General features: G+C 30.2%; 1 protein-coding gene across 1 annotated transcript in view; it reads right to left on the reverse strand.

Annotated features, from left to right (window-relative positions):
• Positions 1 to 17,927, reverse strand: part of LOC143225156 (H(+)/Cl(-) exchange transporter 7-like) — a 153,193-nt gene that overhangs the window by 60,837 nt on the left and 74,429 nt on the right. The window contains 3 exon segments of the mRNA XM_076454097.1: positions 4,372 to 4,510; positions 8,403 to 8,463; positions 13,669 to 13,723. Of these exon segments, the coding sequence (XP_076310212.1) occupies positions 4,372 to 4,510; positions 8,403 to 8,463; positions 13,669 to 13,723 (255 nt within the window).

The following is a 17,927-nucleotide window of genomic DNA, read 5'->3' on the forward strand; positions in this document are numbered from 1 at the left end:
GTAAACTATTCATATTAGCATTTAGTTGCATGAAACTAAAAATGCATTTTTCACTATAGCTGTGGTACTGATATTAATGATTAATGGCATAAATATTAGTTAATAAAGGATATGGTGTTACATCTATTTTCAGTTCAATAACATTTAATCTACAGTTTGGCCTATCAAGTGTAATACAACCTTAACTACAGTTTAAGTTTTTTCAATTATTGGTAACTTATAAAACACGTAAAATAAATGTTATTATTAGTTAAATATAATATTAAGGCTATTTATTTGTTACTTCATGTCGTAAAGATAATCCTAATTACTTTAGCAAGAAGATAACACAGTAATAAAATTGTGTAATACATTCAACTCTAATGTTAGGCTTAGCAGTGTTGCCAGATTTCAACCTTCAGATTATGCTCAAAATAAACTAGAGATGTAAATTGGGTAGCTGAATTAGTTAAAGATACTGATCTAACAAGAAAAAACTTGGATATGAATTGTTAAATATTCAAGATAGAAATGTTTCTTACAGACAAAAAATTAGTATCAGCAAATAAAAATTAGGTCATCTCATAAAGGGTATGAAAGATAAAAGTAAAGAAAAGCATTATAAATATTACAAGTTTAAACTGACTGAATGACATGAGATTTGTAGAATTACAAAACAGAATTGTTCAAATGGGAAATCAGGAAATTAAAAAAAGAAAAAAGGTTGATAAAAATGTAAAAATTAATAGCAAGAATTTTTCATACACACTAAAGGTAAGCTTTGTTTGTTGTTCAGCTAATGCTACACAATGGTTGATTTGTGATATGCCATCAGAGATTTCAAAACTTGGTTATAAGCATTACAGAATTATATTTCAGAATTACAGTGGAGTCACTGGGAAAAGGGTAAGCACAATGTTAGAGTAAGAGTAGGGCTGTCAAGGACAAACAGAGGGATGCTAATATATGAAAATTATGAGTTTAAAGAATGCTGAAGCTCCCAAGCCAAATAATATTTACCAAAGGATTTTGAATTAGGTTAAGGATTGTGTATGCAGGTCATTGGCTACAATTTGTTTTGAGAATTTGAATAGTGAGGAAATATACAAAAACTAAAAGTTGGATAATGTTACTTTTCGTTGCAAGTGAGAAGAAAATAAAATAATAAAATTAAATGTAAATAGATATATACTGTTATAAGTCTTAAGTTCTTTGGGATAAACAAATGTAGTTTCCTGTTATAACTTCTAGTCATTCTAGAAAGAAAAAAATAGTTAATTTAGATTTATTTAATATCTTCTCCAAGGTGGTTATTAGGTCAGCTGAACTGACCAAGTCCATATAAAATTTAATCTTAAAATAAAAACCACTTAGCACTCAAAGTAGTCAACACTCTGATTTTCATATATTCATGGATAAACCTTTAGTAAAAATAATTTATTAAAAAAAATTATTTTTTTTGTGTATGAAAGAGTTGTAAAATTTAATAAATGCTTGTTAAATTTTGTGAAGATACACACAATATACTATCACAAACACCACCCTATGGTTGACTGTTCGGTCAGGATCTTGACGAAATGAATGGTATGCTTCTCTATCACAAAATTGCTCCTGACTTCTATATGCATCTCAGGTAACAAATTGATGTGCACCTGTATTTCAGGCTTGTTCTTTATTTCTTTTCATTGAATCTTGCCTCATAACAGCATGATGATCTCTTTTTTGCTCCTTCTTTCTGTAATTTACATCATCACATAACACTTTCTTTCACAAAGTTTCAGACTTTCTCTGTGATGAGTTACTTCCCAAGTTAGCAATTTCTGGTATTGTGATTTTCAACGTTTTTGGTCACCATATACTCATCCTGAAGAAAAAAATGTGTGCAACTTACAAATAATAATTTAGCACAAAATTCCTGCAAATTTATGCAGATCAAATTCCATACAAATGCCTTCTGATCCTTTTGGTCATATAACCATTCATAGCCTTCACGAAGATTCTCCAACAGGAAAAGTCACGTTTCTTCTGAAATATTGCAATGGTTCTCCACTAAAAGGCTCACTTCTAAATTGAACTCACTTTAACATTTTAGAAGTTTTATTTAAAATAAAATTAATTTTCATTGGTAATAACAAAATTAATGTACAAGATTAAAATGGAGAGAAGTAGCATTTCTCCATTAAGGAAGAGAATTAAGAAAAAATGTTTAAAAAGAAGGACCAATTATTTTTTAAAATAAACTTTATAAATCTAATTTTAAACTCTGTAGGAAATTCCACTTAGGATGTTGAAAATTTGAAAGAAATTTCATTGAAATTGGACTTAAAACTGTAGGAGGAACTCTGCAGACAGATGGACATTAGTTTCTTATATTTATATAGATTAAAAGTTATAGTATGGAAACTGTAATGATTACTTTGTGGCTATGAGGATAATCAGATTGCTAGCCTATATACATGTATATATATATGTATATTACAAAAATAAGGAAATACAAAAAATGTCTTAAGTTCCAGGTAGCTTCTATAAACATGACAGAATTCTCCTAAAAATGGGTCCACAATCTAATGGGATACAAAAATTTGACTGATTTGAAAAAACTCTGAAAATTAATTTCAGGTAAAATTATGATACAAAATAAGTATGGGCTAATTAGGGCATATTATACTACGACTCATAAATGGTAATTTAATAAAAACCAAACCTCTTACCAACTTTATTATAGATACACTACTAATGCACATTTTGGCAAATTGTGAAATCTATGGTATCAAAAGATTGAAATTATGAGTTAAAATTCATTATGAGAATGTCAGTTAAGCAAAATGGTAATGCCACAGATGTGCTAGTATATGTTTTTGTATTTATTTCAATATATTCAAATTGATTTTGATTCTAAGAAAAAAAATTTTCTTTCAGAAAATTGTCAAACTTTACCTGCATAATGTCTATGATGTTTTTAAGTAAATATTAAACATTTTTTTTTTACAAAACTATATTTTATCTGCTGTTTTCTCTACCTTGATAAACCTTGTAACTATCATAAAAAATTAGGAAATTTTGTCTAAATCACCCCTTTTTTCTTGTTAAAATGACTGCAATTTCTAAAACAAAACCACAAATATTTATTATTAATAGCTTAAGACTTGCATTGGTATATACATATCTATATATATATATATATATATATATTTATTTTACTTCTGGGCTGTGTATAACTAATAGTTCTGCCACACAAGTTCAAAGTCTTGCAGCAAACATGCAGCTCACATTATCATACCAATTAGCATAAAACTAGCCTTTATAAAGCCTTTCTTTTATGTGTGATTTTTTACTAGCTTGTTTCACTAAATAGATGTGAGCATGTATGCATGCATGCATGCACCCATATCATTAAGTAATAACACCCAAGTGCACACCCTCAGGATTCACTTAGAATATACATGCAAAATGTCAGGTTTCCACATTTTTTATTCTTGGATTTATGGCAGTAACACCCCCACACACACACATAGCTTTTATTATTATTATAGATTTAACTTTTTCTAGGTAAGTTTGCTACATTTAGTGTTCGAGTAGGAAAAATAAGGTAAGATATGAAGGTTTTATGTTTTAAAAAATTTTGATATTCATTTAGAAGGTTCTAGAGGTTGTGTAAATTAAATATGAAACTGTTAGATGAAAAACGTATTTTTATTCTTAACTCAGATCAGTAGAATCTAATAAGACAGACTTAGTAAATACACAAACAATGCTTTGGTAAAAATACTTTATCAATGCTATGAAATTTTTGTGAAGAAAATACTTATAATGTTTACTAAAACCTTACCAAATTTTATGAAGACCTACCTGCTAAATTCAGAATTACAGTAAACATTAATTTTCCAGTACGAGTTCTATCTAGTTCACCACCTTGTGCTCTTGAGAGTTAATGGAGAGTTTTACAGTAATTAATTTTATAGTAAGATAGTACAATTATTTTATGAATTATACTATGTTTGGCAATTTTCATATTCTTTCAATTATCAAAATTCTAGAGTTTTGAATCTGAATAACTTGAAATTAGAATGAGAATCTTAATTAATACAACAGCCAGTACTGTAAATAGTGTTATATAAAATACTAAAACGTTTATCATTAGGCCAATTTTTTGCTAATGATTTACTGATTTTGTCAGTATTTGTATCAAGATTTTCCTTGGGACACTGAATTATGGTTGAGATGAATTCCGAGTTAACTAATAAAAGCAATAAGGATGATTTTCTAAGACAATATGTAATTAAGTATAAAATAATTTATAATAAAATAAATTCTTATTTTTCTGCTTGCATCTTTAGTTATTAGATAATAAAGCAGAAAATTGAGTAAATAAAATAACTTCCTAAGGTTTACCTGTAGTGCATACTCAACTGGATCACTACCTAACACTTGACAATCCCATGAAAAGTACATCATGGTGAATCCAACTGTTGCTGTCATCACGCCTACAAGTGTAGCTTCTATAACTTGAAGCCATTTTAAGTATAGGTACCTTGGAATGATGAAAATAAGTCAGTCAGTTAGTTAAACTAAATAAATATGTTATGCATAATATAGAAGATTAACTTAAATACTTTCAATACTCACAATTATTAACACTCTACTACTTGTTTACAACAGTGCAAAGCTAGTCCTTAAAATGTACTATCAGGAATTGATTATTCAAAGTTATTTTCAGTAAGTCTTCATTCAAATGAAGATCTATGCATGCACTTTCATTTCAAATATTTTTTCTTTCTTTTGAAAAAAGTAAAACAGTTTCAAAGGCATGAGGAATAGAGAATAACATAATAAACTTTAAGTGAATTTTATTCATTTTAATTATATAATTTAAAAAGTATTTCCCACCATCACATGTATCAGATGATTATTTAGCATATTACATATGACATTTATAAAGTAAGTAGTAAAAAAAATATGGTTTATTTTGAATTTTTGCACAAAGCTTCACTAGGACTATCTGTATAGCTGTCCTTATCTAAGCAGTGAAATGCTAGAGAAGGTAGCTAGTTACCACCACCAACTTTTAATTATTGGCTACTCTGTTACCAATGAATAGTGAGATTGACTGTCACATTGTAATGCCCCATGACTAAAAAAGTAAGAATGTTTAGCAGGATGGAGATCTGAGCCCACCAACTGCAGATTTCAAGTCAAGTGCCTTAATTACTTGGCCATAACAGACCAAAATAAACAGGGAATTATGTATTAATTATATAAATTTGAAATAACTAACATTGTACAACAACAAAATAAAACACATGAAGATAGAAGCTGTTAAAAATATAAATTAAAAAAAAAACTCATCAAATTGCAATTTTGGTTTTAACAAACTACTCCTGCCTGTTTGTACAGTGAATGTCATTTCTATGTCTATAGTGAGGTCAAAGTTATAAGTTTCTTTGTTGATTAGTGCAATCCTGTGAATAAGTTCTTTTCTTTGTATTTTTTTTTCACTGTAAGTGTGCATATCTGGAAGAATATTCTTTATGTTGTTTTGTAACAGATGTTATTTCAAGATTGCTAGTGTCAAAACTGTGGTCTCTGCTCAGTGTAAGATAGTGTAATTTGATGTACAGGAATACTTTATCTTGATTTTTACAATAGTGAGCCTCGTCTGTAGTTCTCAGCTAAAGGTCACAATCCCAAGAATCATGGTACAACCAAAATCTAAAGATTTATAAAAACAGAATTTCAGTATTTAAGGGAATGTGTTAACCACTGATTTTCTTTTTCTTTTCACAGTAGCAATACTTAAAAAAAAAATGCATGAAATGTTTAACCTTTGTAGTTTCTTGATTAAACTTCACTAGAAGCAAACAGAAAGCTGTCTGTATTCAAGTTTATATTGCTTACATCCTAGACAATGGAACCTCTTTCTTATTGAAAGATGGTGATGCAGTAAGATGCACAGACAAATACAATGCAATTCAAGGATTCATAAGATAAGATAACATATTTCAACAACAAATATCATGCAAATGTTTAAAATTCTACATAATATATAGTGTTTTCATTACATTTTTAATCATTTAACTTAGATGCAGAGTAAAGTTAATATTTTTTGGTAGAGACAAAATAGAAGGTAAATAAATAACAGTTTTAGCATCTAGGTTGGATATTAGGATTCAAGTCACTAAAATCACAAATTTTTATGATTTGGAAGCTGCAGGACTACAACCTATACTCCCAATAAGAAAATCAGCACAAAACAATACTATTTTATTATAGATCCCCAAGTTAAGCAAGAAGCTTAAGAGGTTATGCTTCAAGATCAACAGTGGAACCCCTCTAAGCGGCCACCCGTTGAAAGAGGTCATTCAATCAATCCCTTTTTTTGTTTACATAATTCCTAAGTATGTACAGTGGAACCCCTCTAATCAGGCCAGTTTGTCTCAGTCCCGAAGGTGGCTGCTTTAGAGGAGTTCCACTGTATTTATTTTACATACTTCTCACAAATAAGTAAATATTAAACTTTTTCATTCTATACAGGGGATGGACAAAAAGTGCATCCCCCTGAAAATGTTACATCTTTTATTATATAACAGAAAAATATGTAAAAATTATATGTTTTTAGAATGCACTTGATAAGATCTGTTCAAATATGATTAAATCCTAATTTTGACACATAAATACCTGAACTTTATGATTTTAGTTGTGTTTTCTTATAAAAAGTGTTGTGCATCTGCTGTAGTTTCTTAAATTTTCTTATTCTAATTAGTCTACAGAACAATCAAACAAGTCTCTCTATAGTTAAAGAGCCATTGAAAGATATCTTAGAAATAAAATTGATGTAATGGAACAGTCTTGTCAATCACCTGATATCAATCTTATTAATGAAAGATCACAAGCAAATCACAGGAGATGAATTTTTTAAGTACTCAAAGAAGAATGGCAGTCAATCACTTAAGAATATCTGCACAAACTCATTGAAACCATGCCACATTGATGTGATGTGAAACATACCATATCGATGTGATGCAGCACTGAAATCCAAGGGAATACCAACTAAATATTAACTTGTGAAACTGTTTTTTTTTATTTTGAGTTTTATTTTTATCTTTGATAATTGGAATAATAAGATTTAGGAAACTACAGCAGATGCACAATATGTTTTATAAGAAAATGCAACTAAAATCATGAAAAGTTCAGTTATTTACAAAAGCCAGTGTTAAAATAAGGATTTGAGATCATATTTGAATAGATCTCATTGAGTGTATTTTAAAAACTTACATATTTTTCTGTTATCTAATAAAAGATAAGTCAAATTAGCAACATTTGGGAAGGTCACTTTTTTGTCCACCTCCCCTGTGTATATTTTTAAGATCTTCTCTAATAATTGTGGTTTAACACTATATTTTACACTTACGACTAAAGGGCAAGTTCTTTTTTAATTAAAATAAAGGATTCAAGAATGATGATGATTTCCTTAAATGGAAATTATAAGTAAAATATAATTTGTCAAAAATCCAAATTCAGTTACTATATAGTCTCATGGCACACGGCTTATGTTCATAAACAATGTTACCCGCACTAACAGTTTTCACTCTCACCCAAGAGATCTAAGATATATTTGAAGTGGAAGTAGTTGGTGCAATAATCACCTCTGCACTGTAGAGCTGATTCAAAGTGTTTAAGTACTGTGGATAATTTTCAACATGTCTTTATAACAGAATTAGTTATAATTTACAGTATTTGGGTTAGCTTGAAAAAGAAATAAAGTGTATCAAGTTCATCTGAAAAGATGATTTACACCTAATGCACATCATGATCATGTGTAAGAAGAACAGTGAAAAATACCTAATGTCACTGTGGTCGACATAAATCCAGCAGAGAAATGAACTGACAAAATGTTTGAAAAGTATACAAGTAGAGTATAAACTGCAGATCTTCAGTCTTTCTTAATAAACAAATTGCTTAATGAACAATGACAGTAATTTACTTAAGACAGTAACTAACATAATAAATCTGCAACTGCTAGTTTGTAATTATATTCAGAAGTAGGTTAATCTGTAGCCTAATGAAGTTATGCTCTTTTTAATTTGTCCTACTATTTGTTTGTGCAAAGAACATGCATTAAATATCATAATAAATACGACCCACAGTCAGTAATTAAATACATGCATAAACAAGGTAAAATCCTATGCAATGTACGTTCACTATATTCTATGCATCAAACACACACATATTGGGTACTTCCAGTTCTAATATACCCAAGCATTCTCAAATGAAAGAGAAGTCTGTTACAGTACCAACAGCATCCTAATGTTATTTCTGCTGAATTTTTAAGCACCATTCTGATAACAGACTGTAAACAGATTTGTATCTAAGAATAAATGTATGAAGGTTATAGTTCTCATTTACATAAAAACTGAAGGACTTACCGAAGTCGGAAAACAGTGAGTTTATGATTTAAATAATTGAAGAGAGCTCCAAACAGACCACCTGAAGGTAAAAAAGAATAAATAAAAAAATTAGTATAACAAATTAAATGCAACATTCATTTAATAAGATACAAGTATTAATAAAACCCACAACTAGAAACAAACCATGAATAAAAGTAATAATCCAATTAACTAAAGCTGTATGAGATTTATTTATAGAAATATATGAAAATTGTATTGTAATTTGAGAGAAGTTTGTTTGTCCTCTAAATCCTCCTAGCCTTTTGCATTTAGACCTGTCAAGTTAGGTTTAATCAAGTGGGAATGAATTAGAATGCATCCAGAAGTTATTTTTCTTTTAAATGCATATATTTCAAAGTTCCAATGATAGCTAAATATAGATTATTAAATGGGAGTGGCCACTAGAAGTACTGATAAGATTTCTGCAGTTTCCTCTTTTATTACAAGGAAAATATATATACAGTTTATATACAGTCTATGTGTTTTCAGTTATTACTAGTATACTTAGCTTAAAACAGAAACACTACTGATATTCATAACTGGTGCAATATTAATTTTACAGTCTCATTTCAAATCCCATCAATTTCTTTTTCATACATTGTTTATACATATTTTCAAGATAGACACACCAACATTAGGAGAGATGTTTTTATGTCACACATTACTTACTGCTTTTTGATAAAAAAAAACCTATAAAAAATAAAGTAATATTTAAATAATCAAGCCCAATTGGCATAAATGATTTTATTATGTACTTTCAATCTTTATGGTGCCAATGTCATATTTCTATTTAAAAAAAAAGACATTTTTGTTTTCAAAAGTGTTAAAAATTTCATTTCCAAATGTTATCAATTATTTGAAGGATCTAATATTTGTCAATACAAACTTCTCATAGCAAGTTATCAACATTGTATGCTTTGTTGTATCTAAATATGTAATTTATTTCTTTTTTGTATTTTACACATCAGTCAATATATGATCATACCAAAGAAAGCAAAAACTTAAAGAACAGAAAGGACAACTGAGAAAAAAACAACAAAAGGCGAAGATCTAATAACAATGATACTGTTAGGTCTTAAAGAATTTAATTTCAAAGGGAAGCAACAGCATAAAAGAAGACAAAATGAATGTTCTGTTAACACAGCCACAAATCTCACTAAAGTTGCAGACACAGACAGAACAAAACAATGACCATTAGCCACAAAAATCAATAAATATATCATGTATATATGAATTTGTTAAGTTTCATAAACCTCCTATTATGCATTTGTTAATTGAATATAAATATTAATTTTGTATTTAGACTGTAGCAGTAAAATAATTTTAACTCTATTTCAACAATTTTAAGATTATCACTGTAGAAAACTTTATCCATATTCCATCAAAATTAGCAAAACCGACAAAACAGTAACTAGTGCGAGCCTTAAAAATCATAAAATTTGATTTTGTTTTGTAACTTAGTGTGCTGTGAAATGTTCAAAACTTTGTTGTGTGACACTTTTTGAAAAAATTAAGAATATTTGACTTATTTTTGAATTTTGATGTTTTGTCGTTGATCAAAAAGTTCCATTTTACATAATTAAGTTTCAACTTAGTTGATATTAACTAAAATATTTCCTTTTTTTAAACCGTATTTTACTGATGACAGTAGTAATCACTTCTGACAACAAACAGCATCAAAAACAGTTAGAAAGTTTTAAATACAACTGAAAATGGCAGATTATAAATTATTTACATCAATGCACAGTAGACAAAGTAGTGTGTGAGTATGTAGCAATTCATGGTTTTGTGGGAAAGTGAACAGATGGAATTCTTGCACAAATGGACAGTAAAACTTAATGGGAAATTCAAAAGATGTAAGGAAACCCCCCATAGATCTGAAAGCTTTTATAGTTTCTTTAAATATTATTTTCATTCCTGAAATTTGTTTGGAAGCTACAAAAATTTCTTCAGAACATCAGTTGGATTTAATTTGCATGATAGGTAGCATCAAAATATTACAATGATACAGATCCTTATAAACTAAATATTTCTGCTAAATTTAATATTTTCAAACAATGCATATAATTGTTTTATTTTGTTGTTGTTGTTAAGCACAAAATGAATTCTGTGCTAACATCACTATAGGTACTGAAACTGTTTTTAACATTATAAACGTTCAGAAATTATGCTGAAAATGCATTTTAAATAGGTACTATCTCCACTAAAAAATTAGCTATTCCTGTACAGTGCTGCCCTCTACATGCAAACTTCTTCTATATCCATTCCACAAGCCTTCTGCTCATCTCTCCCACTGGAATTGAAAGAAACTGCAAGATGATGTAGATAATGGGAGTTAAACATACTGGGCATGGTTTACTTGCCTGATTGTAGAATTTCCTCCAATGGACAAAGAAGAAGATGAGAAGCGAGTGAAAATGTAAGGTGTTTGATCTGAAGAGAAAACACCCAGAACAAATTTTGAGAGGAATAAGGCAAATAGGAATAAGCCAACTGAATCAAACATCAGACCCAATTAGTAAGGGTTGAAGGTGAGAGATCATTAAGAGAGGAAGACTGCCAGGGAATAAAGATTCAGGAACTGGTACCATGTAAAGAAGCCATATGAGCAATAAAACAAAGAACAGCCCTGACTGGACACAGAAGCCTATCTGGATCTGGTTGAAGACAAAGATGAGAATAGAATGACAGGAAATAGGTGAAAAGGAAGAATTACTCTCCAAAGCCTTCAAGGTCTTGGGAAGGAAGGAATGACCAAGAAAAGGAACACATGAAAATGGTAAAGGCAGATGAACAAAAAATCTTACGGTATGGGATAAAACCATCCAGTAACCTGCGATAAAGGAGATCAAAGACCCCCGGGCTATGGAGCAATTCTACCACCTGAGCCATAAATATGCAAGTGAGCAAAACATCCCCAATTTGTAGATCAAATGCAAAATGCCTTCCATATCACTAATGCAACTCTATGAAAGAAGAACATATGGAACCAGCTTAAAGGAAAGCAACTCAAAGGGAGAAACTGGATCTCCTCACCAAGGACTAGAAAAAAGCCAGGTGTGATGATGCAGAATATGAAGTGTGGGATGAAGAACTGACAAATAAAGATGATGAAAAAGGAAAAGAGATAGTAGAAGAGGTACAGAAGAGGAGAGTAGCAAATGCTGTAACCATGAAAACTATAGCTCAGCTGGCCAATAAAGTGTAATCAGGATAACCTAACAAGAAGTGATATGGATAAGAGATTATCCAATGAAGTAAACAAACAGAGGGATAAATGTAAAGATATTTGTGGAACTAAGCTTGGCTAAGCCATAGATTGCCAGAGCCTGAGAAGGAGGGACTGGTGACCAAAAGAGATGTAATTTGTAATTGGGGCTCACAGCAAATGCATCCACACAAGAAAAACCCAATGTATCCAAAGCTGCATGAAAACAGAGTTCTCAGGTTGCCTCCCTCAGACATAACCAGCTGGTTTGGGAAAAACAATCTGCTACAACACTGAAAGCATCTGACACATGACACTCAATGAGATAAATGTGTTGCATGTGGGCCCAGTATAAGAGATCCAATGACTAAAAACACAAGTTTATCAATTGGGTGCCCACTTGATGATGTGCCACCACTCTACAAATGTCAGAATGAACCACTACCAGACAATGCTGGGTGAGAACAAAATCATGATTCAACACCAGAATTTTGAGAACGTTGAAATGCAAAGCACTTTCATTCACAAACCAATGGCCAAAAGCTTCCTGGTGGTTGATGACCATGCATCCCAGCCCTGTAGGGATGCATATATTAAAAGAAGTGGATCCAGACAAGGAGGAGGAAATCTCATGTCCACTAATGTATGTGCCTTGTCTAACTATCAAAGCAAATCATCTCATAAGGTAAGAGAAAGGATAATGGGAATAAAAAGAGGATCCTGCACTAGATTTCACTGATTGTAAAGAGCCCACTGAAGGGTGTGTTTTCTTATAGCAAAGCCACATCAGGCTATCTGCTGAGCCCACCAAGGGAAATCAAACCCCTGATTTTAGCATTGTAAATCTGTAGACATACTGCTGTACTAACGGGGAACCCCACTGAAGGGATCTTATATGAGTATGACCATGAGGAACCAATAACATCATTAATCTGCGATGATGAAAAAATCCACTTGTAGAGAAAAATATATGTAAAAACAGCTGGTATGGGGAGAAAACTCTGTAGAGGAGCAAACGTTTCGACCTTCTTCGGTCATGTGAACCTGAGGATGATCAAAGAAGGTTGAAACGTTGTTCGCTCCTCTACAGTGTTTTCTCTACCCCATACCAGCCATTTTTATATATATAAAAACGCCACTAAATATCACATATGTAAAAGCAAAAGAACCTCATTAGCAGTATCTGATGCAAATGAGAGGGTGTGGGTCAACTAAAACTTCCACAGAATGAAGTTTTAAACATAATCTAGTTCTATTAAGTAGAATATAATATAATAGTGAAAACATTTGCAACTCACTTAAATATAGCCTCTGAATAATTTAGTGAAAACCATAACACAACTACTACCGTGTTTCTCCGATAATAAGACCTACCCATAAAATAAGACCTAGTGTGATTTTTGGGGATAGTTTTAATATAAGCCCTACCCTTAAAATAAGCCCTAATTAAGAGTGGCAGGAAGAGGAAAGAAATAATAAAAAAAAGAATTTATTAATTAGTTTAATAGTTAGTTAATTAGTTTCTTTAAGTATTAATCAGTTAGTTTAATAGTTTAATAATAGTTTATTTTAAATGGTTAGTTTAATAGTTTTACTTTATAACTTCATTTTTTTAATATATCAAAATAAGACATCCCCCAAAAATAAGCCCTAGTGTCATATTTTGGAGTGAAAATTAATATAAGCCCTGTCTTATTTTCGGAGAAACATGGTATTTCTTGTAGGAAAAGTATACTCTTCCATGAAATTGTTTTCATCAACTTAACCATATTTTCTCAAATTATGTACATGTTTAAATGGCAATACTAAGTAGTTTATTTCCCAAAGAGAAAGGATAAAACATTAAGTCCAAGAGCTCTAAAAGAGATCATAACATTCCATACAGTGACATAACAGAAGCTAAGTACCTTCACATATTCTGACATAAACCAAACATTGTGACCATTAAAGTCACATAATATGTCATGCATGAAGATCACCTCCTCAAACAAATCAACTAAAAATTCAAACTAAAAGTATCTCAAATGTAATACTTACCTATGGTTCCCATAAGTACATAAACTGGTAATTCCACAAAATTATAACTGATGTTCTAAAAAAGTTTAAAAAAACCAGCAATTAGTTATCACTACAAAATACTTGCATACAAAGAAGTATTTTGAAATAAAGATGCTTTGAAATAAAACAATTTTAGAAAATAAGATATTTTACTACTGTAACATATACAGAAATAAACACAAAACTAATTCTAACACAAGTTATTAGAATTAGAATTAATTTTATGCATATATTTAAGTCATGGAAAAATATAAATTATAAGATCAACAGGAAACCTTAATATTTGGCACAATAGTAAACAAATTATCCATCCCATTTATTTACCAGCCTACTATGAAAAACACAAATAAAAATGTGATCAATAATAACTTTGCAAGTTAAGAAAAAGCAAATAAAATGAATATATCAATAAAACATCAAGTTAGGCTCGTTTCAAGTCAATTGTAGAATTCTGTCTATTACAATGTTTATATTCTGTTGTTTTCATATTCCTTTAAACTAAATCATGTATATTCTGCTGTGCAATCTTGCAAGAATAATAAAGCATACAAATTTCATAAATTTATTTTACATCTTGCTTTTACATCTATTTAGAATGCAATATTTTATCTCCACAAGAATTGGTGTAACATTTTCATTTATTTTTTATAATATACACAATTAAGTATACAGAGCAATTATAAATTATGGCTTTATTTTCATAACAAAATATGTTTGTTATAGGTTATTAAACTGTATATATAACATGGTACAAATTTCTGTAAAATGCCATCCACAATGAAATTTACTTTTCCCACTTATAAGAAAATTTCTATTTACTACCACAGTAATGTTTCTTAAATTTATAACAAAATTCTTCTAAAGTCTTTTCACATTATTTTCACAGAATTTTAGTACTGCAAATTTAATAAGTTTAACAACAAATGATAGAGAAATTCTTTGATTTTATGTAAATAATCCAAACACAATGTTCTAAAGATTCTGTGCATTATGAAAATAAAAAACAACAATGTTCTGAAATCCAAAAATTTAGGAATAATTTTTTGACTTCAAATTTTATCCACAAGCTCTGAAATTCAACTAAACATAAAACTTTGTATTATTTTTTCATTGTTATTTATTATATTTATTTCCATTCTCAAACTAACTAATAGGCTATATGATAAAATTTCATTGTATAATTGTGCCATGTCACAACCTATTTATGCAAAAATGGCTCATTTGGGTTGAGAAAATATTTTACATAGAAGAGCAAACAATGTTTCGACCTACCTCGGTCATTGTCAGGTTCACAAAGAAAAAAGGTAACTGACCGGAAGCTGACCACATTTTTTCAATCACATTAACTCTATACATCCCAACATTAACTTCACATGTGAACAGGAAGAAAGCGATCAAATATCATTTCTTAACCTCAAAATTACAAGAACCGACACACAATTCAAAACAGAAATCCACCAAAAAATCACCCATACTGGACTATACATTCCTTGGGACTCAGCACATGAAACAAAACAAAAACCCAACATACTAAGAAACCAAATAAACACAGCCATAAAACTATGCTCACCAGATAAAATTAACAATGAATTAGACAAAATAAAACAATACTTCCTCAACATCAATAAGTTTCTTCCACAAACCGTAGAAAACATTATATGCACACACCTAGACAGAAAGCAAAATCAACCAACAAAAGTAAATATATCTCACGAATCAAAAAATCACGAAACCATATACTGCTGTATACCATATATTCCTGACATCAGCAGACAACCAACATTTGGCAAAAACTAGTAACAAAATATGACATTCCAGTTAATACCAAATTTATTCAAAAACCAGGCACAAAACTGAGGTCTATACTGTGTAAAAACTACACTGACAAACACCACACCAACATTATTTATAAAATACAATGTGATAACTGCCACGACTTCTATATTGGAGAAACAAGTAGAAAAATGGAAACCAAATTCAAACAACATAAAAAGTCACCTTCACACGTTTTCAAACACTGCAAGTCAAATAAACACAACATAACCATAGAAAACACTCAAATACTAAATAAAGAAACAAACATAAACAAACACAAAATTAAAGGATACAACAACTTATACAACAACTTAAACCCAAAATAAACCAATATAAAGGAACGCCTTTATACCTATATTAATATAATATTAGGTTGAGGAATAATTCGTGAGCGTTTTTAAATAATTTCATTCAAGCATTACATGCAAGACTATACAATACTTCAATGCATGAACACATTACACCCAAAACATTTATTATGATACTTTATTTCATGTAATACCTAGGTATATAGTATGCATTGTTGTAAACGAAATTGCAAGAAATTAAATGCGAAAAGCAGATGGTGTCGAAAATGCTCGATTTTGTCAACTTGACATTCCATTTAATGAGCTGAAAATGAAAGCAAAAATTAAAGACATGAAAATCAAACACACCATTTATTAGAGCAAAAAATTATCTACCAAATGACATGAAATATTTTGCAAAAGCGTTTCATTTATGAATATATTTTTTTAACTTGAAAAAACGCTCACGAATTATTCCTCAACCCAATAAAATAAATAAAATTATATATTCAAACATCTAACACCGCCCTCTACATTCCGACACTCAGTTACACAACCCCTTTCAAACTGTGGTCAGCTTCCGATCAGTTACCTCTTTCTTTGTGAACCTGACGATGACCGAGGAAGGTCGAAACGTTGTTCGCTCTTCTATGTAAAATATTTTCTCAACCAAAACGAGCCGTTTTTGCATAAATATTTCTCTACAAGTGGGTTTTCTCGACATCACTGATCATGTCACAACCTGTTCAAACCAACTAAAAATGATCCAGTTGACTAGCTAATAAATTACATTTTGTAGAAATAATTGACTTATCATATAAATTTATCATTATGCCAAAACAAATAAAGGTCTAGTCTATTTTATATAACATAATATTACATAACAACAAGGGATCTATTGGTGCTTCTAAGCAATTTTTGGTTACAAAATAAAACTAAAAATCCATTCTAATAAGCATCCCTTAGACTCCTTTAAATTAACTGCAACTACCACACTTGAAGATGAACTATTCAAAAAGCCAGCCACTCAGTTATTAAAATAAAACTGTACTTTAATTTTACCATTTTCACCATTAAATACAAAAAATGACAAACATTATTCTCTTAATAGTCTTACAGTCTTAAAAACTTAATCAGATTCTTTTTAACTCTTCTTTCTTCAATAGGAAATACAAGTTTAGAGATCTTAACATATTCTTATATGAAAACCCCTCTATCCCAGGTGTTATCCTAGTAGCCCTCCTCTAAGCCATTTCAACAATTCAGTGTCCTTTCTTAGGTCAATTGCCCAAGATTGAATACAGTATTCCAAATATGATGTAGTTAATGACCTATACAATGATATTATAACTTCTTTACACTTATATTCAACATTTCTATAGATATAACCTAAAATCCCATCTGTTCTAGCACTAGCAACAGCATATCACTTGGATGGCTCAGAAGACTGATGACAGCAAGAACACCAATATCTTCTTCCATAACACTATTAAGGTTAATCCCATCAATATCATACAAATTATTAAAACTATGATATCCCACATACATTTCCCTGCATTCAGTATAACTAAATGTTATTTACCATTTATTTACCTAAATCACAAAATAATTTAAATCTTTTTGTACAGCAGTAGCACCCTCCTCACAGCCAGCTAACCAAAACCGTAAATGTCATTAGTAATTTTAAACAATCTATTTATCATTCCTTCACCTCTGTTATTTAAGTAAGAGAGCAAAGATCATAACAACAAGCTCTTAGGTATCTCACATGTAACATTAACCCAGTTTAACCGAATTCCATTCACAACACAGTTTTCTTCAAGGTAACCAGTTTATTATCCAATGAGCTAGTCCATCACTCATACCTACATACACAACTTTTTTTTAACAATTCTATTTGGCACTTTGTCATATATATTTTTAAAAGTTAGATACATCAAATCCACACCTCTACCTCCATCTTCACATGCAGTAACCTTTTCAAAGAATGACAAAAGCCCAGATAGGTAAGATTTTCCTCAAGTAAAACCATGCTATTTAATAAAACTTCAAAATTTGTTAAATGGCTGCAAAGTATCTTTTACCAGACTTCCAAAAACTTTTCCAACCACTTGAAAAGAGGAGTATCACTAGACT

Source organism: Tachypleus tridentatus, chromosome 9 (genome assembly GCF_004210375.1).
Source record: "Tachypleus tridentatus isolate NWPU-2018 chromosome 9, ASM421037v1, whole genome shotgun sequence".
Classification (NCBI taxonomy): domain Eukaryota; kingdom Metazoa; phylum Arthropoda; class Merostomata; order Xiphosura; family Limulidae; genus Tachypleus; species Tachypleus tridentatus.